Raw genomic sequence first — 22,217 nt, 5'->3', positions numbered from 1 at the left:
ACAGGTTTGTTTTTCAGCCACAATGTGGAAGCGATCGTTGTGATTAAAGCTGACGGCAGCATCTGTTAGTCTCTTGGCCCTCAATAACTTTTAGAAGTGGCTAACTTAGCTGTTGTAACTTATTACGTAGCTGTAAGGTAACGTAGCTGTAGCATGCTAATGACGTTACGCTAGCTTGGCTGTGGAGCTTAGCTGTGGACATTGTAATGACTTACAAGATTTACGTGAGTTTCAACGTGCATTGTAATAACTTTATCTGTGAATCCGACATCGTTACTCCGCATTCAAAGCTGGGCTGTATTTGGTTTCTGCCGGCTTGTTGCTCTTGGTGCTTGTTGCGGGAGGTATAAAGTTCGTTGAAGAGAAAAAAAAAAAGCTTGTAGCCGGAGGGGGTGTGTCGCGGGACTCCGAGGGGAGAGCGATACAAGCTCGGAGGGGAGGGGTTAAGGAGCACAGAGGGGAGGGGGGTGTGTGGGGGGGATGCTTTTTTCAAACCTTTCTCAGATCGTAGACCAGAGCTGTAATAACATAGTAAAAGTTTACCAAAGTTTGACCACTAGAAAGGTGTAATTTTCAAGATGGCGTCCAAGATGGGCAGGAAGCCCTTAAAATATCCTAACGCCTTCATTATTTGACATAGCCAAGTAATCTTGGTGTCTAACCCCATGTTTTCTGGGTCAATGAATCCATTGGACTTGTCTAAATTGCACTGACATGATTACATACTTATGGAATACATGATTTTGTGAGATTACTGTAAGGTTTTATCTTTGTTTGGGGTGAACCAGAGATGTAAACAATTTAGCCTATGTCATGTAACTCCTGCTCAGTACGTGTTTTTGGACACATACCCTTTTTTTGCTAAAACAAAGACTTGACATGTAACTGGTGTTGTTGCCAAAGAGGAGGTGAATATGCATGAGTTTGAGACTGTTGGCAATGAGATCATTGAAAAGATGATTGGAAAACCCGTTTTTGGAATATGCTTCAAATGGAAAGACCGGGCAAAAACCCTTGCAGATGTCTCCACCATCAAAGTTGCCCAAGACCGAACCATTGATCCTGCTTTGCTGTTCCAATGGTTCCTGATCATGTCGAAAACTGGACAGTTTTCACTGGAAGATGTAATGAGCCATGAGCTCTGCTCATTTCCTGCAGCCCTGTTTGAAGGCAAGGAAATCTTTCGTAAAGCCAACAAGCCCCAACTAGGGCAGGCAGTCACTGAGTTCTCAAGCAAGAAATCAAAAACAAAACTGTCCTTCCATCCAACCAACTGAGCATGATGCATGTGATGCAGAGATACCTCTATTTTCGTTCAGACAAGTCCAAAGCTACTAAAGTGTGCAACATCAGTGAGATGAAACAAGTCCTGGATAACAGACAGCATTCCAGAAACGTGTGAATGGTGAATCAACCATCCAGTCCTGTCCAAATGTGTTTCTGCTCCCACATCAAGCAAGGAAGGTCATAGAGGACCATGGGACCAAGGCAATGGCAGTGTTGTTTAGTGGAAAGAGTATCGATTCACTTGCCTCTTTGCGCTACAACCTTTTTAGCAAGAAAATTGTTACCGCCAAACCATTTGTTACCCCAGAACATCTGCCTCCAACTGAGTCCTCCACCAAATACCACTGCCAAAGAGTTTACTTCCAGATCATGGTGTGGATTGAAAAGGAAGGTGACATGAACACAGTGGATTGGGGATGGAAACTGGTGGACAACCGGTTCCTGCCAGTTACGACGACTGCTGCCCTAGAAAGCCTCCTGTAATATATAATGTACTATAATCAACCTCTATGGGAGGAAGAGTGTCACGACTAATGGTAAATCTAGTGAAAGTCACAGTGCAAAAAGGTATAAAAAAATTAAACCAGAATACGAGGAAACAACTGAAGAAAATAGAAAAAGATATGTATAAATAAGAAAAGTATTAAAAAAATATGAAAAGCAAAAAAACCAAAACGCATTATAAAAAATATAAAAAAATATATAAAAAAATAAAACAAAAAAATAAAAGGGGTTAGCGCTACTGAGCCTTCACGTGGCAGCCCTGTTTTGACTAATTTTACATTACCACACAGTTCTAATGAATTTATTCTTCATTGGAATCAAAAGAATGGTTATGAACCACAGAAACCACCAAAACCAGGCAAAATGATATGAGAAAGGAGAAATATGCAATTACTTAAGGGAAATTAATTTTTTTTTTTTTTTTTTTTTTCCCCGCCTAAATACGCTTGTAACCAATTGCTTTAATACACAATTGAACTTGTAATCACTTATCTATCATGCAAATATGATAATTAGAATATTACATGACCAAAACATGTATCAGGCACCAGTGTTCCTGGTCTAGGAGGAATACAAAGGAGGAATGGTCATTTTCTAGACATGACGGCTGCCATTTGAGAATGGGGCCTTTCTTGGAGTCGAACTTTGGTAAACTGTTAAAAAACACTCGATGTGAGGTTAGGGAGTTATTAATGATGGATGCCGTCCCGCCTCCTCTTCTACACTCTCTATTAGAAAATAAAAAAATTTAAATTTGGTGGGGAAGCCTCAGTGAGAACAGCAGGTGCGTCAGTGTCAAGCCATGTCTCAGTTAGAAGACAGTCTAACTTATTATCTAAAATCACATCATTCATTAAAAAAGTGAAGCGAACATTAAAAAGTGCCATGCTGATGGTGACAGGTGGCTTGTTGACTGGACAGGATATTTCTGTGAGCGTTCTTAGGTTGTTAAAGTTCACAGAGTGGGTAGTGTGGCAGTGTCTGATGTGCTGATGGAGTGTAATGTTTACGGGAAAGGGTGAAATGTTGGTGTGAATATGAGGTCCAAGTCCGGTGTTGTGTATATGATGGTCAGAGGTGGAACTGAATGAATAGGAGCAAGGACCTGGGGGACATCAATCGGTGGTGGACAGAGCAGCTGGTGCGGGTTTGGGGAGATGGGCATGCTGTACGCCGTGTGCCAGGTTGGCGGACAGCATGCGGGCACCTGTCCTGTTCAGGTGAAGCCCATCTGGTCCAAAGAGATGTCGCCTCTCCCAGAACACATCAAAGTTATTGACGAAGCCAACATGGTGTGAGCTGCAGGCAGAGGAGAGCCAGGTGTTGAGGCTGAGCAGCCTGCTGAAGCTGCCTATCCCTCTGCCGCAGGTGGGGGTGGGGCCAGAGATAAAAACAGCCACCTGGGACTGTGAGACGCTGTTAAAAAGGTGGGAGAAGTCTCGTTTTAAAAGTTCGGACTGTTGCCTGGCGATGTCATTTGCACCTGCGTGGATGATAATCCTTTTTGCCTGTGGATGAGAGCTCAGGATGTCGGGTATTTTCCCCGTTATGTCCAAAACGGTGGCTCCGGGGAACGACATGGTGAACGCCCCCCTCATGCGGACGTGCCTCACAATTGAGTCCCCGATGACCAGGGTTGTGGGAGCGTCCGCTCGGTCTTCAGGGGCGCAAGCCAGCTCAGCCACCCTGCCACCCACACCAGGGTTCCCGGTGTGATCCCTCGCCCGGTGGGGAGAACGGGAGGAGTGCCAGCGCACCGCGTCCCTGACGAGCCGCTTGCGCTGGGATGAGGACCGGGACGGCCCCGTGTCGGACATCTACCTGCTGGAGGGCAGCTAGCCGTGAGTGGAGGGAAGGCTGTGGTGTCCGTCAACGGGGGCATGATGTCTGTGGCCGCAGGAACAGGTGGTGTCTCCTGGTGCGGGTCCCGGCCCACCGGCTTCTCGCTCACGGACAGAGCCGCGTACTTGTTTGAGAGCTGTAGGCTTGGGGGAGAAGGAGCCCTGCCATGAATCCCGCTCGAAGCCCTCTTACGCCCGCGGACGACCACTTCGGTCCAGGGGGTCCCCCTATTTGGAGTGGAGCAGGCGGGCCGCCGACCGGAGGAGGACGGCTCCCAGAGAACTGTGTGCCCGAGTGCAGAGGTGGTGTTTTGTGGTGCTAACTCACCGGCCCGTGAGGTCTCCAGCGAGCTGGTCAACGCCGGGAAACGGGACCTGAGGGTGGTCAGCAGGTAATCCTTCCTCTGCAGCTCGTTCGACATCCTTTCAGTGTCGTGGAGGAGGTCGGCGATCTTTTGAATAAGGCGCTCGCCTTATTCAGAGTTTGCTCCATCTCTCCAGGTGAGTCTGCAACATCCAGTTGCGACATGGCGGCTCCCCGGGCCTTTCGTAAAACACTTAAAAACTTAAAATCCAAATGTCCGTTGACTTGTCACAACCTGGCTCAACAGTAGGTGACAAAAGTGGGAGACCACGCATAGTCTGTAAATCATACAAAAGGTTTTAATTAAATAAACAAAATAAACAATATAATTATGTCCATCAGTCAATCAGTATGTATGCAATGTCTGTGTGGGTGTATGGATATAGAACACAATATAGAAACAAATTATAGAGTCAGTCAGCAGGTCAGGGCCAGAGAGAGAGAGAGGATTCTGCAGGTCTGGTTTATAGACACCTGAGCCCGGCCTGCTCAGGTGCGTTGCATCACTGACGACTCAACTCCACCCATCCACTTCCTGAAACAAAGGAGATGCACAACCAGAGGACAGAACAGGGCCAACCCTGAGGCCATCACACTCCCCCCCGTGAAAGCAGGGTTCCTACCCTGAAACCCAAACATAATACATCAACATATCCACGCCATGCTGGGCAACCTTGACATCAGCGCTCAAGATGGTGACTGACCCAAACACACCTTTACGTACTTTAACACTCCCCACCATCTCCAGACTCCGCATCTCCAACTTCAGCAACCTTGGCGCCTAGAAGCAAATTAAGAAGAAGGAAAACAGAGGCAGCAGAAGACAGGAAATATTATTCAAGTTAGAGAGTTACAAAGGTGCACGGGACAAGGCATCCGCCATAACATTATCTTTGCCCTTAATATGCCGGATGTCCAAATTGTACGGCTGCAGAAACAGAGCCCACCGCATGAGCCTCTGATTTGGATTCTGCAGAGAATTCAGAAAAGTTAGTGGGTTATGGTCGGTGAATACTACGATCGATATTCCAGAGTCGAGGTACACATAGAAGTGCTGCAAAGCCAAAATTAATGCCAGTGCTTCTTTTTCTATCACCGAATAATTCAGTTGATAGGAGTTGAACTTCTTTGAAAAGAAGCTAACTGGATGTTCAATGCCTTGTTCATCAACTTGAAGGAGTACAGCACCTGCTCCAACATGGCTTGCATCCACTTGTAGTTTGAAAGGCTGATCCAATCGGGGAGCTACCAAAACTGGAGCAGAACACAACAAAGCTTTAACATTACAAAAAGCTTGCTGGCATGAGTCAGACCAAATGAATTTTGCTTTAGCCTTCAGCAAGTCAGTCAGAGAAACCACCACAGTCGAGAAATTCCGGCAAAAACAGCGGTAATAACCAACAAGACCCAAAAACCTCATTAGTTCCTTTTTAGTGGTCGGGACAGGAAACTCCTCAATAGCTGCAACTTTGGCATAGACAGGCTGCACATGACCCTGACCCACAACCTTTCCAAGATATGTCACAGTAGCTTTTGCAAACTCACATTTTGCCAAGTTTATGGTCAAATTTGCATCTGCTAGACGTTCAAACAAAGCACGAATGAGACTTAGATGATTCTCCCAGGTATTACTGTATATCACCACATCATCTAAATATACAGCGCAACCCTCAAGTCCATTAACGATCATATTCATGAGTCGTTGAAATGTAGCTGGTGCATTCCGCAAGCCAAAACCCATGACCGTATATGAAAACAGGCCAGTTGGTGTTATGAAAGCAGATATTTCCTGAGCTCTTGGGGTCAATGGCACCTGCCAGTACCCTTTTAATAGATCGAATTTGCTCACATACTTTGCTGCACCAACTTGGTCAATACAGTCCTCGACACGAGGCAATGGGTAGGAATCGGGCCTCGTTACAGCATTTACTTTACGAAAATCTGTGCAACATCGTGGTGACTTATCCGATTTTTCAACAAGCAAACAAGGAGAAGCCCAACTAGAAGCAGAGGGTACAGCAATGTGGTTATTAAGCATGTACTTAACCTCACTATCAATTACTTGTCGCTTCTCCTCAGAGACTCGATAGAATCTCTGACGAATTGGTTTTACATCACCCACGTCAATGTCATGTTCAATAACATTAGTTTTTGAAGGTGTGTCTTTTTATCAGTTCAGCCAACTCAGTACGCTTTTCAACAGTCAAATGAGCCAACAAAACATCCAGATTTTGAAGCGACTCAGAATTCTTTAAACGGCCGCGCAGTATAGAATCATCAGGGGCCACCACATCTTCCCCCCCCACACAATGCTGATTGCTCCACAGTACAAGCAGTCAAAACCGGACACACTTCTGGTGAAGAGGAATCTGAGGCGCCTGACATAACCTGAGACGATGCACGAGCATAATATGGTTTCAACAAGTTTATGTGGCAGAGCTGGTTTCTTTTCCTGCGATTTGGAGTCTCAATTAGATAGTTTTGTTCAGACAACTGTCGCACTACAGTATATGGTCCCACAAACCTTGCCTGAAATGGTGACCCCACAATCGGCAACAACGCTAGTACTTGGTCACCCTCACTAAATTGTCGAATCTCAGAACGACGGTCATAGAAATGCTTCATCCTAGCCTGGGATTTTACAAGTTTTTGTTTTGCCAATTGACCAGCCATATAAAGCCTGTGTCGGAAACCATTTACGTAGTCTATCAGGTTGGGAGGGGGATCATCTGTAATCCACTCACTCCGAAGCACTGCCAAAGGCCCACGTACCATGTGGCCAAAGACTAGGTCATTAGGGCTGAACCCAGTACTCTCTTGACAAACCTCCCTGGCAGCCAAAAGCAACCATGGTAAACCTTCCTCCCAGTCCCTGTCCATTTCTGTACAAAATGCTCGCAACAAAGACTTGAGAGTTTGGTGAAATCGTTCTAAAGCACCTTGGCTTTGTGCATGATAAGCAGATGCTTGGTTATGCTTGATGTTAAGCTGCTTAAGAACTTGTGCAAACAAATGTGACGAAAAGTTCAACCCTTGGTCGCTCTGAATGATCTTTGGTATTCCAAATATGGCAATAAACTGAGTAAAAGCCTTGACTACAGATTTAGCTGTGATAGTACGCAAGGGATAGGCCGCTGGATAACGCGTGACCTGGCACATCACAGTCAACAAATACTCAGACCCAGATTTTGATTTAGGCAAAGGCCCAACACAATCGACGATTAATTGTTCAAATGGGTTGTCCACTGCAGGGATTGGACATAGTGGGGCCGGCTTAATAGACTGATTTGGCTTACCTGTTACTTGACAGATATGGCAAGTCTTAAACCTCTAGGCGCCAGAGTTTATTTAGGAAAATATTCCGTTTGGATTTTAAGATTTCAAAAGGCTGTAGCTTGGAAGTGGTGAGAGATAAATCCATAGTGTAAATGAGAAAAATATTCATAATGACCTAAAGTTTGTGATGGGAGTAAATTTACTCATCTAATTTGCATATTGTGACGTCACCAGGTGGCAGCCATATTGGATTGTGTAACTTTCAGTAAAACCGATTTTTGAACATATTTACACAGAAAAAAAAATGTATATTGTCATCTCATCCTCAAAATAAAGGAACATGAGTGTGATTGGAGTAAATTTACTAATCTAATTGGTATATAACCAGGCAAAATTCAGTAAAACGGAATTCTGAACATATTTACACAGTAGATTTTTTTTCCATTTCATTTTTTCAAAGATTTTTTTGACCCTCTCATCCTCAGAGTAAATGAAGAGGAATCTGATATGAGTGAATTCCCTAATCTAATTCGTATATCACCAGGTAAAATTCTATTTTTATAGCTTTTAGTAGTTTTATAGTTTTTTTTTGTTTTTTGGTCTTTATAGATTTTTTGGGGGGGCAAGGGGGGGGGCTTGAACTTATACACATCTATCAAGATGGCATTGTTTGGGGTTTTTCAGTGTGTGGTATCTCTCGTTGCAAGGCACGGCACACAGTCCTACTCCACACTGACTGCACCTGAACTGTGTCTGGCGTCGCCCCTTAGGACGGGTGCGATCTGAGCAAACTACGCAATCTGGACGATCATCAGCATTGCGGAGCCAGTGACGTTCAGTGAGCCGCTGTGGCATTTCTCCCCCTTCCACTGAAGGCCTTCCTCCCTTCTTGCCTTCTTTCTTGGAGTAACCCTCAAGTAAAGAAGTTACAATGTCCTGGATGAAGGCCTTCAGTGGTTTGTGTGGGCCAGGACCACACTGACTGTAGATGATGTGGGCATTGACCACACTGATACTAAGAACCGCATTGATAATGCGGCTGAGGTACTTTTCATGCGCTGATCAGCTGTATCAACTCCCCCCATAAAGGAGTTGTAACTGTCAACGCACTCTGGTTTTTTGATGTCACGAAAACCCGTCGCATTTGCTTTTGAACGGATACGTTTCTGAACACGTGTTTCCATGAACTGATGTCAGCATGGTGAGACGCTTTGTGTCATGCCATGCACAAGCCAGCAATTTGCCATGCCGCATGAACACAGGCTCATCTCCCCTTTTCGTAGGCAACTGAGCTGGTTTCAGGCCCTGTGGCATCCCTCGCCTGTTGCAGTTCACTGTCCCACACAGTCCAGTTCCGTTAGCTGCTAACTCGTTAGCTAAGGCTGGTGATGTGTAGTAGCTATCCATATACACCTCATGCCCTTTTCCAATGTATGGAGCCATCAGCTGACGGACAATACAGTGGGTCGCACCGAGATGATGATCATCCTCATCTGCTGTGTGTCCTGTGTACATGGACCACTGTAAAACATAGCCTGAGCTAGCTTCACTCAGTACAAATGCCTTGTAGCCATATTTATCTGTTTTTTTGGGATTGTACAGTTTCAAGGTTGACCTCCCCTTGAATGCGATGGTCATTTCATCCAGGGAAAGTTCCTTGAGTGGACCATACATGGCTGAAAAACGGGGGATGACCATATCAAGTACTGGACGCACTTTGAATAATTTGTCATAGCCTGGCTGACCCCTCTCAACTTGCTCATCATTATTTGCAAAGTGGAGGAAAGAAAGGATGATCTCAAATCTGTTCCTTGTCATCACTTTGCCAAAGCCAGGTGTGTAACTTGGCCAAAATCCTGCCCAGTAGTCCTCAATCTCGGGTTTTTCAACAAGCCCCATGCATAAATGAAGTGCGATAAAGGCTTTCATTTCAGGGATGGTGACATCATACCAGCCATGAAATCTGGAGTTTGGCTGAAGTTGGTGTGTTTCAAGGTACTGGTGAGCATATCTATTGGTTTCATTTGTGATGAGGTTCCAGAAATCCTCATCCAAAAACAGAGACAGGAAATCACATGCACTAGCATCTGTGAGATCCTTGTCTCCACGATACCCCACAGGCTCATCAAAGTCCCTGATCCATTTATGGAACACCTCCTCACTTCTCAAATACTCCCAGCCATCATCATCAATTGCAGCCCTATTTTGATGACCCCCTCTGCCGCCCCCACGTCCTCTCCTTCCCCGATTTCTCCCACGACCGCGGCGGAGAAAACTCTCGCCGTGATCAGTGTGTGCTGCTTGTGTGACAGTGTGTGCAGCTACAGCATCGTCAGAGTCACTCGTCTCTGACGAGCGATCGTCATCAGAGGGCAGATCGTCCCCTTCTGAATCGCGATCAGCAAAGATCTGTGCAAAGATCAGCAAAGACCTCTATCTGTCCAGCACGCTCCTTCCTCTACTCCGCTACTCTCTCCTCTCCCACTCTCCCGCTCAGCGCTCCCGCTCTGACAGCCGGTGTCAGGTTTCAAACTTTTTTTTCTCAGATAATTTGCATAGAAACACACCCACAAATGACGTCAGGATTGAAGCTGAATCTAGTGGCCATCTAGTGGTAGCAAGCACTAACAGCACAAGGCAGTAGATATAAAGATATGGGCTGTTTTATTCAGCAATGTTGCCCGTCGCAATAATGCGACTTTGGCGCCTAGAGGGTTAACGTAAGCTGCCACATCACGCTTAAGACGAGGCCAAAAGAAGTAACGCAAAATGTGACAGTATGTTTTCCTAACTCCCAAATGCCCTGTCTGGTCATGAGAACATTTCAACACTTCATTTCGATACTTAGTTGGAACTACTATTTGAACAATCGACTCACCAACACAATCCAAACCCTGGGGCACCCACTTGCGGACCAATACCTCACTCTGCAGGAAATAACCACAGGCTGCATTTTTAGCTTGAATGCTAGGCTGCACCTGGTCAAACAGCTCACTCAAAGTAGTATCCGCTCACTGTTCACTGATAAACGCCTGCTGAGAGATAGAAAAAGACCCAGCCACATGCCAATCAATTTCCAAATCACACTCTTCCTTCTGAACTGTGGAATCTGACTGATCACTAGTCATTGCACGTGTCACAGCACAAGCTGTGAAGACCTCAGGGAACTCTTGTTTACAGTCATCTGGTTCCATTAACAAAGGTGTAGACTTAACAGGTGGAGAGCCATCAGCCCAGACACGATTGCCAGCCAAATCATTCCCCAAAATCACCTCTACCCCATCCATAGGCAAAGCAGGCCCGACCCCAATGTGGACATCACCATCCACAAGGTCACAAGACAGTCTAGCTTTGTGCAAAGGAGCACATAGGACAGTTAAACCCATTCCTCGTACAAGCACACAATCACCAGTATCTGAGTCCTGGGAAAAGGGCAGCACAGAAGCCAGAATAAATGAATCCTTTGCTCCTGTATCTCGGAGAATTTTCACAGGCACTTTACTGTCACTACCAGTGAGAGATACAAACCCATCTGACACAAAAGCTTCAAAACCAGAATATTTCTCATTTTCAGGTTTAACTGAACCAAGCATCTCCTCAGAAACCACTGGAACTTTCTTAACTGGAGCACTGAAAGCAGCTGGTTTAACATGTTTCCACCCAGTGCGATTTACCCTGCTTTTCAGTACAGGACACTCTGCTTTCCAATGTCCCCTATCATGGCAATAATTACACTCTTGATCAAAATCAACCAAACGTGGACCATGATTCATTTTTGCAGACTCAGACCAAGAAAATTTTGCAGATCGACCAACAGCTTTAGCAGTAGCATTATCCGAAACGCATTTTTTTCCAAATTTTCCTTTATGTGCCAGTATATATTCATCTGCCAGCGTAGCAGCTTCAGATGCAGTTTGTACCCCCCGATCAGCAATATGAGTGGCAACTTCAGGTGGAATACAGTCTTTAAACTGCTCTTGTATCATAAGATCACACAGATCTTTAAAAGTAGTAACCTCCAATGCAGCACACCACCTGTTCAAATGTTTAGTCAAGTCCCTTGCAAACTCAACATGTGACTGCTTATCAGACTTCCTCCAAGACCTGAAACGCTGCCGATAGGCCTCTGGTACCAGCTCATAAGCTTTCAAAATTGCATCTTTAACAGTAGAATAATTCTGACTGTCAATGTCACCAAGCGCTGAATACGCTTCTTGGGCCTTTCCTGTCAATACCGACTGCAACATAACTACACGGTCAGCCTCAGGCCAACCTCTCACATTGGCGACACGTTCAAAAAGGGAAAAAAATGTGTCTGGGTCTCTCTCCTCAAACTTCGGTACTAAACGCAAGTTGCCCACCACGTCAAACATTTTCAAACTTTGTGAACCTGTTGCTACAGACTCTTCTGACCACTCTGCACTAGCATCACCTGATAGTCTACCTGCCTTAATTAGATCTAATCTGTACTGCTGCAACTCCAGTTTTCCCTTTTCCAGAGACTGCCTTAGCCGTTCCTTTTCTATGCCCAATTTATCCCTCTCCATCTGCAACAGCAACAGCTCTTTTTGCTGCTCAAAGGTTAAAGCTGCTGTAGTAGAACCCACAAACTCACCAACACTGCCACTTGGACTCTGCAAAGAAGTCGGCAAAACACCATTTTCCATTAAAGCAGCCCTCAACGACCCTTTAATTTCCTCTTTTAACCGTTTTTCTCCAATATCAACGTCATAATGCTCAACGAGCTTCAAAAGTTGCTCCTTTGTACAACTATTCAAAAGTTCATCTGATGGAGACTGAATAAAGCCAGTGACAGTAGCCATAACAGAACAATATTGATCCCTGAGGTGCAGTAAAAATTAGAGCCTTCCCACTAACTACCTACCCAGAAACGTATTAATCTCAACCCTAGTCTTCATGCAGTTACTTACAGTGGGTATTTATGCACTAAAAACCACTAGAACAAGCAAGGCAACTGCAAAAACAGCGACCCCCTTCAATCTAGGGATGTGCCCCCGAGACAACTGCTCTAACCGTTTTCACTGCAACACTATCAAGATTTACAAACGAATCCCAAAGGAGAAACGTTCCTTCATCCTACCAGGCAAAGCTCAAATTCTAACATGTGCACCACAAACAATCAACACTGTCTCCATGGCCTTTAATTTCCAAAACTGTCTCCAGCCTTACCCAAGACAGCCCTAAACATATGCACAACTGACCAAAACAAAGCAATTAACCATACAAGAACCCTAAACAAACCTATGCATACACAGACAAACTGATCACCATCACAACTAATAACCAAAACTCCAGACTATGAGGCCTCCCAAAACTAGTACTTAGCATCTTTAATACCCAGACTACCACCTCAAGTCATCCATAGCACAACTTAATACTAATTCACTCTATTCTCCTTTAAAAGGCAAACCCCAAACCTTTAGTAGTGCAGATTAGCATGAGACAGAAGTGACGCAAACAGTACTAGTTCGAGCAGACTACAAAAAAAACCTAATACATCAAAAAAACTTACCAGACAAAGAAAAATCAGGACTGGACGAGCCCCCATTTTGTCACAACCTGGCTCAACAGTACTGTAGGTGACAAAAGTGGGAGACCACACATAGTCTGTAAATCATACAAAAAGTTTTAATTAAATAAACAAAATAAACAATATAATTATGTCCATCAGTCAATCAGTATGTATGCAATGTCTGTGTGGGTGTATGGATATAGAACACAATATAGAAACAAATTATAGAGTCAGTCAGCAGGTCAGGGCCAGCGAGAGAGAGAGGATTCTGCAGGTCTGATTTATAGACACCTGAACCCGGCCTGCTCAGGTGCGTTGCATCACTGACGACTCAACTCCACCCATCCACTTCCTGAAACAAAGGAGATGCACAACCAGAGGACAGAACAGGGCCAACCCTGAGGCCATCACAGACTAAAAAAAAAAAAAAATAAATAAAAAACTTTCACCCAGTAGAAGGCAGCGTTAAAAGCAAACATTAGCCAGAGGCATAATGCTTAGAGTGATTAAAACGTTTTAAAACTGGGTAAAAAAGTAGGCTTACGGAGGTCTGTTGTGCAGCAGCGAACACTTGCTGCTCCTGCTTCCTGCTTCCTTCCTCCTTCTCTTGGTATCTTGGTAATTTCTTTTATGTGTTGATCAGAAGAGAGGCTAGAGTCAAAAGTAACACCTAAATTCTTAACATAAAGGCCTAATGGATAAGAAATCCAACACCACAGAATACATGGGAGAGAAAAATTGGAGAGGGAGGGTAATCTGTCAATCTCAAGTGAACGTTGGCTTTATATGTGTAGACTCCAGTGGAAATGTACTAATTCTAATACCAATTTCGGGAATTTGGGTGTAAATGTTTTATTCGTTTCTTCATATCACCAAGGCAAAAGGCACATTTTTCTAGAGGGAATTCCGGGTGTTGGAAACAGTGTGGTTCTCAAGACGCCAATCACTGGCGTATATTTTGGGACTGTTCAGCAATAAAACCCTTTTGGGTGGAGTTTCACAGACCACTCAAAAACATACTTAACACTGACCTACACTTGGAATTAACTTTATTATTCCTAGGAAATGTTGACCTTCTGACAAGGTGCGAAAACATAAAATGGCTCCATATAGCTCTTCAGGCACAATCCAAGTCTTCAAATGCCCTGAGATCCTAATTTGATTGCTTGTGCACCCTCTTCAAATGTGCCCTAGCACTTTTAACTAAGCAGCTGTACTGAGGATTTCGTCTTAAAGGATAACTACCGTTTTTTACAACCTGGACCTTATTTCTAGCAAAATATATGATCATTTACTCATCCAGATAACTTTGGTGTCATTTGAAGTCGTTCAGACGAAATAAGATCCAGTGTAGCGCCGGTATATCCATATAATGCGAGTGACGGGGCACCGAAACACAGCCTCTATATAACGTATTATCTGCCAGAAACTAGTTCAATTCACCAATATTTTGTCACGATACGCTCGTGCTATTCCCCTCTGAGTCCGGGGTTGGCTGGACCCCCATCCGGGGTCAAACTAGCAGTAGCAGCTACAGGTAAACAAGCTGGCTGTCGCGGGTGCGCGCAGCTCAGAGATGACATCTTCCAGGTCAGAGGTAGTAGGTCAACCTACAGACTCCGGATGTTGACAACAGACAAGCCCGGACTCAGAGGGGAATAGCACTAGCGTATCATGACAAAATATTGGTGAAATGAACTAGTTTTGTGGCAGATAATGCTCATAGAGGCTGCGCTTTGGTGCCCGGATCACTCGCATTATATGGATATACGCGACGCTACACTGGATCTAATTTCGTCCGAACGACGCCAAATGACACCAAAGTTATTTGGGTGAGTAAATGATCATATATTTTGCTAGAAATAAGGTCCAGGTTGTAAAAAATGGTAGTTATCCTTTAAGACGAAATCCTCAGTACAGCTGCTTAGTTAAAAGTGCTAGGGCACATTTGAAGAGGGTGCACAAGCAAATCAAATTAGGATCTCAGGGCATTTGAAGACTTGGATTGTGCCTGAAGAGCTATATGGAGCCATTTTATGTTTTCGCACCTTGTTAGAAGGTCAACATTTCCTAGGAATAATAAAGTTAATTCCAAGTGTAGGTCAAAAGGGGGTCAAAAACAGCTTTCAAATCAGTTTGGGATCTCTAAGTCTTCTGGAAATTTGGATTAACCAGACTAGCTGTATGTAGTCATTTTATGTTTTTTGTTTTTTTCAGTCCCCATCTACTACAGTTCTTTAGGAGAATGCTGCAACACTGTTTTGCTGTAAATCTCCAGAAATGTTCTGTGGACTACAAAGTAGATAGGTGAGTAGGTAATAACTGAATTTTCATTTTTGGGTGAACTTCTCATTTAATAAAACACTCTGTTGAATTGTCCTTTCATTTGTAACCCATCCGTATGTTTCTATGTTAGATCAAAACTTTGCCGGATACATGCAACCTGAGGACTGTACTGTGTGGAGTTATTGTTTCAGTGATTTGACAGTGGTCCATCTGCTTATGTGTAGGCTCTAGTTTCTAAAAAACATCTTAATATGAATATGTTCATTGATTTGGAAGTTGCCTGAGAAAGATCCTTCAGGTGATAAGATGTTTGGAAACTGGGTGTAACCTACAGTACTGTGTAGGCTGTAGGCAGTGTGGCTGATAGACAGCCCTAAAGACTACATAAATAAAATCAATTTGCTTTCCTCTATAACCTTTACTTATATATTTATGTACCATGATGTGGTTAAATATTATTTCTGCTAGATGATTCAAGTAATGAATTCAATAAAGTAATTGTTTTACACATTCATTATGAGTTCTCCATGTACATCCTAATGAATTGTGGATAATTAAATCACTGAATTCCTGTGAAGTTCGCTCTCCAAGCAGAATCTCTGGAAGTCTGTTGAAAGTCCTCTTTAGAGCCCTTGCTGGATAAATGTGGTTTTGGACAGTCCTCAAGACTCACGGACTTCTTGCGAACGTGCTCGCAAAGTCCGTAAGTCCGTAAGTGTGGTAAAGTCGGACATTTGGATGCAGTCGTCAACCTTTTGGCTGTCGCAGTCCCTCCTGACTGACCTGCTGCTGCTCTTCTTGGGTTACACTCCTCCTCTGGAGCTCTTCCCTGCTGGAGTGTCTCAGGGCTAGAGAGAGCAGACAGGCTGGGTGTCTGAAGGGCAGGCTGCTCCTCCACGATCAGCCAGGTGGCAAAACCCGCCTTGCCTAAACCAACTTATGTTTCCTGCATCCAAGCTAGTGTGGAGAGGCAGTCCGCCATGCGTGGGTGGGTGGGTGTATACCCAGCCTGTCTGCTCTGCCTTGCGAGCTCACTCGGCTAGCTGAAGAGGACAAAGAGTTTTCTGGGTAAAGTACAGCTGGCAATCTGCTGTGTCTGCACCACCGGTGGCTGCTTGTAATAACAACCAGCCGCCAAAAAAACATAGTCACAACCAGAAAATATTTGATTAGCACAGTCAGACACAGTTGAAATCCTCTGTCACAAACCCTCTAACACTGCTGTGACTAGTAGTCTCATTAGCAGTGTTTCCATTAGGGCCCGACCGATTTATCCGCGAGCCAATTAAATCGGCCGATTATAGCCCGTTGGAGACTAATCGGTAATCGGCCAAAACTCGCCGATTGTCGCCGATATTTTCAGAAATAAAATGCAGGGAATAAGACTTGGTTTTACTTTGAAAATGTTCCCCTATTTGAAAAGATCCCCAGACATTAGGTTATTTATCCTGTAGAGGGCGCACCGACCTCATGACAAACTCCATCCACTATCCACTAACCACCTCACAAAACAGCAGAGTGACTGATCTGGAGCAGGCAGCGGCAGGGACGTACGGAGGAGAGTGGTCCGCCTCAACGGTAAATTAACAAGTTTGTGAAATAAACAATAAGTCAACAAGTTTCAATTCAACCCACTTCACGATGTTCCCCGCTGTGTCGGTCTCGATCAAGCCGAGTTAACGTTTCAGCACTATGTAATATGCAAGCTAAAGTTAGAATTAGCCATCTGCTATTAGCCTTGCTACACATATTAGCCGTGCCAGTAACGGTAGAATAAACATAACAGTACACATTACGTAATTGACTAGCTACTTCTCTCACTGAGGCAGCTGCATGTCTCCAGATAAGACCGGAGCAAAATGAGCAACGTGAGTTAAGACGGGGAGGCACCGACCGGCGGAGGGAGGGAGGGAGGGAGGGAGGGGGCGAGTAGGCGACTAGTAGGGCTGCCCCCGACCAAGGATTTTCTTGGTCGACCAGTGGTCGTCATTTAGAGCGATTAGTCCACTATCGACGCATATATACTTATATATATATATATATATATATATATATATATACAGTATATAAATAAATAAATAAATAAATATATCTCCGCAGTAAAGTGGATGCGCCTGTAGAGAGATTTACACAATAAGTAAAACACAGTGAGCTGGATAATTTAGCTTCCCCAGTACACACGAATAGTCTAATATTAGCCCATATAACAATAATAAAATGTATTTATCTCTGTTTTCAAACGTTCGGGCTGCCATGGGCGGGTAGCTAGGCTACTAACACTCACAATGGAGGTGCGCGGTGCAACTTTTCTGTAGCATCAAAATCGCTATTTTTAAAACACTAACAGTGCGTTCAGACCAAACGCGATGGACGCGATGCCATCGCCCGTAACGCGAGCATCGCGTCGCTTGACACATTTGTGACATTTTTCACCATCGCTTCATCGCGCAATGACGCAATCCACCTCCCGCTATTTCCTTCACTTCCCGCTGTTCTCGTCAACCATGGCTGAGTTAACTACTATAGCTGCGCTTTATCTGTCGTGGACGTATTTGGATCCGAAACCCAAACGCCGCCGCGTCTGGGTTCATGAGATCCTCCGCAGACGCTCACAGCTGGGTGAATACCATCACCTCCTCCAGGAGCTGCGTCTGGATGACGGCCGTTTCCAGCGGTACTTTAGGCTGACGGTGGCCCAGTTTGAGGACCTCTTGGCCCGGGTCGGTGCGAGGATCTCCCGCATTGACACCAATTACAGGCGCTCCATCCCAGCTGCGGAGCGCCTGTCCATCTGTCTCCGGTTAGTTTCTTAATTAATTTCTTTATGAAAATGAACTAAATACATAGAAGAAATTAAAGTGTTTCTGATTAAAACAAACTGTTGATTTCCCCCCCGGTTTTTATGGTTTGATTTTAGTATTCTGTTTTCAAAGCACTTTGTAATTTTCTGGAACATGAACAAACCCCAATACAAAAATATATAGAAAAAGATCAACATAGATAATCAAAAAGTATGAAAACAAAAGTTAATATTATATCATTATTTTTGTGTTACAGATATCTAGCTACAGGTGACAGCTTCAGGACCATTGCTGACAGCTTCCGCGTGGGAGTCTCCACTGTCTCCAACATAGTGGAAGAAGTGGTCAGCGCTATTTGGGACTGCCTGGTGGATGACTTCATGCCTGTGCCAACAACAGATGAGTGGAGGTCCATTGCTGGGAGGTTCGAGGAGCGGTGGAACTTCCCTCTCTGCTGCGGAGCAGTTGATGGCAAGCATGTGGTGCTGAAGGCCCCAGACAACTCGGGCTCTCAGTTCTACAACTATAAGGGAACTCACTCTATAGTTCTCTTGGCGGTTGTAGATGCTGAGTACCGGTTCCGGGTTGTTGATGTCGGAGGCTATGGGAGGAGCAGTGATGGCGGCATTCTGGCCAGCTCAGCCTTCGGTCAAGCACTGAGATCTGGCACCCTCCATTTGCCTGCTGACCGGCCCCTACCAGGAGCTGAGGACCGAGGACCACAGCCACATGTTTTTGTTGCAGATGAGGCCTTTCCCCTGCGCAGAAACATGATGAGGCCTTTCCCCGGGCGCCTTCTTCCCAGAGAACGTCGGGTCTTCAATTACCGTTTGTCCAGAGCACGGATGGTTGTTGAGTGCGCCTTTGGAATCCTGGCGTCACAGTGGAGGTTGTACCGGCGTGCTGTGGAGGTCCAGCCAGAAGTCGCAGAGAGGTGTGTGAAGGCAACCTTTCTTCTCCACAACTTCCTGCGATGTACAACTCCAGCAGCTGCAGTGGTGGGGAGCGTCCCAGGTGAGGTGGAGCCTCTGCCAGGACTGGGAAGACTTGCATCCAACAATGCAGCAAGAGAGGCAATCAGGGTGCGGGAGACCTTCACCTCCTACTTCACCAGCGAAGGAAAGGTCCCCTGGCAAGATAACATCTAGTACACAAGCACCCCAAAACGGCTCTTTTAAGAGCCACCTACAATTCCAACAGAGCAAAAGTCCTGAAATATCAAAATATAATTTTAAGTGCCATTTTTGTTGTTTTAATAAACTATGTTCTCATAATTTAAAAAAACCTTTAAACTGATTTGAATGTTATATTGACATCTGTACATTATCAACTAGCAAAAGTGGGACAGAACAAAAAGGTAAGATAGGTAAGTATTTTTTTATTATACAACATGTCAAATGTATACACACCATATGTAAACAAAAACAAACAAAAAAAAATAAGAAAAAAACCCCCAGAAAACCCAGGGAGGTTACCTCGCGCCTCAGCTCATGACATTTTCTGGTTCCTTTCCTGAAGAGGTTGTCACCCAATAAGCTAATCAGCAACAGGTTCCAGATTGAGCATGTATGTGCCCGCTTCATAAATAATTCTGTGTATTTCAAATTTAACATATTCTTTTTGTTGGGGTGGCAACCTCTTCAGGGAAGGAAGCAGGCTGTTGAGGAACTGAGCATCCTCACATGCTGGTGGAGGAGGAGGAGGTGGAGGTGCTGCCTGTTGCCTCTCGAGGGAATGGATGAGGAGCTCCTCTATCCTCATCCTCCTGCTCTCATCCTTCTCCCTGCCTCTCTTCCGGCACCTCCAGCCAGCTGAAAATTGAAAAACATTACTTGTTAAAACACAAACATAGGAATCAAAAGTGTCAGGCAATCAAAAAGTATAAACTTGATTCTGCTTATGTTAGGTTAAGGTTAAGCTAAGGCAGCTTGTGGTGGGAGGAAAGGCAGGGAGAGCAGGCCAGCTTAATGGGAGGAGTGGATGGTAGACTGGTATGTACATACCGTTGGCAGATCTGCCTTCTCCTGAGGGGCCAGCAGCAGGACCTCTGGCAGCAGCAGGAGGGCCATCAGCAGCAGAGTCGGGAGTGGCAGGAGGAGGAGCACTGTCACTCTGCTCATCTGAGGACTGATCTGTGGTTGTGATATACATACATAACTTCCTATATATTCTTTTTTTTAAATTTAAAATATATATGTGAATGATTTAGGTCATTCCAGTTTATGACAGTGTTCAACATTTTGCTATACATACCTCTGTGAAAATCACAATATAATTTTCAAGTATCTCACCAATTTATAACATTTTCTACTCTAAATATGATGCAAGGTGTTTTATAATCCTCCAGGGTGTATTGGGGGAATATACATTGTTGTGTGTCATGTACTAGTCAACCAACCTCTGTGCTCAACCTCGACTGATGATGGCCCTGCTGCTGCTGCCTCATCTTCTCTGTCTTCTCCCTCGAACAACATGCTTTCCTCTGCGGCCCCGTCTTCCTCGACCCCCCGAGCCATATTGCCACTCGTTTCCCGGGGTGTAATGAAGGGGTCGAGGAAAGACAGGACCGCAGAGTACTTCCACTTTCTGACTTGCCCTGCTGCTGACCCACTCCTTTTCTCTATCTCCTTCTTCCTCTCCCTGAGGTACGTATCCCGGAGGCTCTTCCATTTCCTCCGGCAAACTTCCACTAACAATGCATAACATTACAATCAATTCACAGACAAGATAAACAAATCAACAAACCCTACATACCGGTAGGTAACGTAGCCTGACAAGTCTGTTGCAATGTGAATTCATGCTAGTGCTAACCGTTGCTAACAACCTCCACGGTCACGTCTGATAGCTGTAAACAACCTACATATTCACAACTTACCAGGAAGCTGTACCTCCTCGCTGACCTTTTTCCAGGCATTGTCCTTTCTGTTTCGGTCCCGGTAAAAGTGTGATGCGGTGTTGTACAGCTCCGCGTACCCACAGACGGCCACAATAACTTTTTCCTCCATTTTTTGAAATGTGCGCCTGACGTCACTACGTCGGTGACGTGGTTTAGATATCAACGCTGATTGGATGTCGCGGCAGAGCGTCACGCGATGTCGCTTGAAAAGTTCAAATTTTTCAACTTCAAGCGATGGACGCGATGAAGCGATGGCCGCGATGGACGCGTCATCGCGTCGCTCGTATCGCACGAAACGCGTCGCCCGACGCGCCATCGCGTGTCATCGCGTCATTTACATTGACTTTGTATGGAAAGTTGTGGCATTCATCGCGTCCATCGCGTTTGGTCTGAACGCACCGTAAGAAGACTCGACACAACATGAAACTTTGCTCATAGCATCACCAGGGTCTCTACACATGAACACGAGCATTGAGAACATCGTTTGTGTACACAAAGTTTGCTAAAAAGGTTTATCAACAACTCACGTTAGCAGTAGCCTAGCAGTAGCAGTCCTGCCAGTCCTGCTTCGATCCCCGAGTGCGGCGTAACATGGAGCTTTCTCCTTCATGTTACGCCGCACTCGGGGGGGGGGGGGGGGGGGTCATCCTTCTTCTTCTCAAAATGAGCCCATATTTTAGATGTCTTTCCCGACATGGTTGGCTATTAATTGTTAACTGTCTAACCGCGATGTCGAAGGGACCTGCCGTGTAAAAAAAAAACACTGACAGTGAGTGAGTGTCACGACCTCCTGTGTCTGGCCCTTCAAATTAAAAGCCCTCCAGCCTTTTATACACAGACCAGCCGCCAGTCACATAGATTTTGACTTAAATTTGACAAGACATGGCTCCAAATGTTTTTGGCTTTTTTTTCTGCGACCAATCGACCAATGAAATTTTGTTCTGCTAATGATTTTTTGGTCGACCAGTGCTTGGTCGACTATTTGGGGGCAGCCCTAGCTAGTAGTTGAAAACGCTTTTCTGGTCCGAGTTTGATTCATGATAAATCCGTGGTATATTACTGAGATAATCAGTCGGTCTTCCTGTCGGCGTGAAGAGCAGTAGCTAATGGTGCCTTGTTGTAGGCCTAATGTTGGATGGTTGTCATGTTAATATGCTGCTTGACTCAGCAATAAAAAGGATTTGAAATTATTTTTCTGCCTTTAATTCTTTGTAGAAGTGTCTGAAAGGCTCAAAACCAGCCATTTGTTCAAAAAAAAATAAGTAAATATGTAGATATATTACTTAAATTGATAAAATTTTTAAACTTTATTAAAAAAAAAAAAAAAGCAGATTAATCGGTTATCGGATTTTTCCCCCCCTAATAATCGGTATCGGCATCGGCCCCAAAAAATCCATATCGGTCGGGCCTAGTTTCCATAAAACATTTT

At 44.8% G+C, this 22,217-nt stretch overlaps 2 protein-coding genes across 9 annotated transcripts in view; one reads left to right on the top strand and one right to left on the bottom strand.

Moving 5' to 3' along the window:
* Positions 1 to 21,425, bottom strand: part of LOC311257010 (uncharacterized protein) — a 28,560-nt gene extending 7,135 nt beyond the window's left edge. Inside the window, exons 1-5 of one of the 8 annotated variants that reach the window (XM_084352445.1) lie at positions 21,316 to 21,425; positions 15,875 to 16,134; positions 12,806 to 13,430; positions 4,721 to 4,777; positions 1,891 to 4,531 (exon numbers count right to left, since the gene is read on the bottom strand). In XM_084352445.1, the coding sequence (XP_084208571.1) occupies positions 2,907 to 3,608 (702 nt within the window). In that variant the 5' untranslated portion in view covers positions 3,609 to 4,531; positions 4,721 to 4,777; positions 12,806 to 13,430; positions 15,875 to 16,134; positions 21,316 to 21,425 and the 3' untranslated portion in view covers positions 1,891 to 2,906. Of the gene's footprint in view, positions 1 to 1,890; positions 13,431 to 15,874; positions 16,135 to 21,315 lie in introns of those variants that run through there. The other 7 variants (XM_084352447.1, XR_014622559.1, XR_014622560.1 and 4 more) reach the window with 7 other exon arrangements.
* Positions 17,542 to 19,040, top strand: LOC311257493 (uncharacterized protein; the record flags this gene model as incomplete). The annotated part of the gene is made up of 2 exons (XM_084353137.1): positions 17,542 to 17,891; positions 18,149 to 19,040. 2 exons carry the CDS (start codon positions 17,542 to 17,544, stop codon positions 19,038 to 19,040), a joined length of 1,242 nt encoding a protein of 413 aa, XP_084209263.1.
* Positions 21,426 to 22,217: the final 792 nt, after the last annotated feature.

Source organism: Pagrus pagrus (assembly GCF_965226575.1).
Source record: "Pagrus pagrus genome assembly, chromosome: 5".
Classification (NCBI taxonomy): Eukaryota; Metazoa; Chordata; class Actinopteri; order Spariformes; family Sparidae; genus Pagrus; species Pagrus pagrus.
The sequence above is the reverse complement of the archived record's forward strand: the minus strand, read 5'-3'. Positions and strand labels throughout refer to the sequence as shown.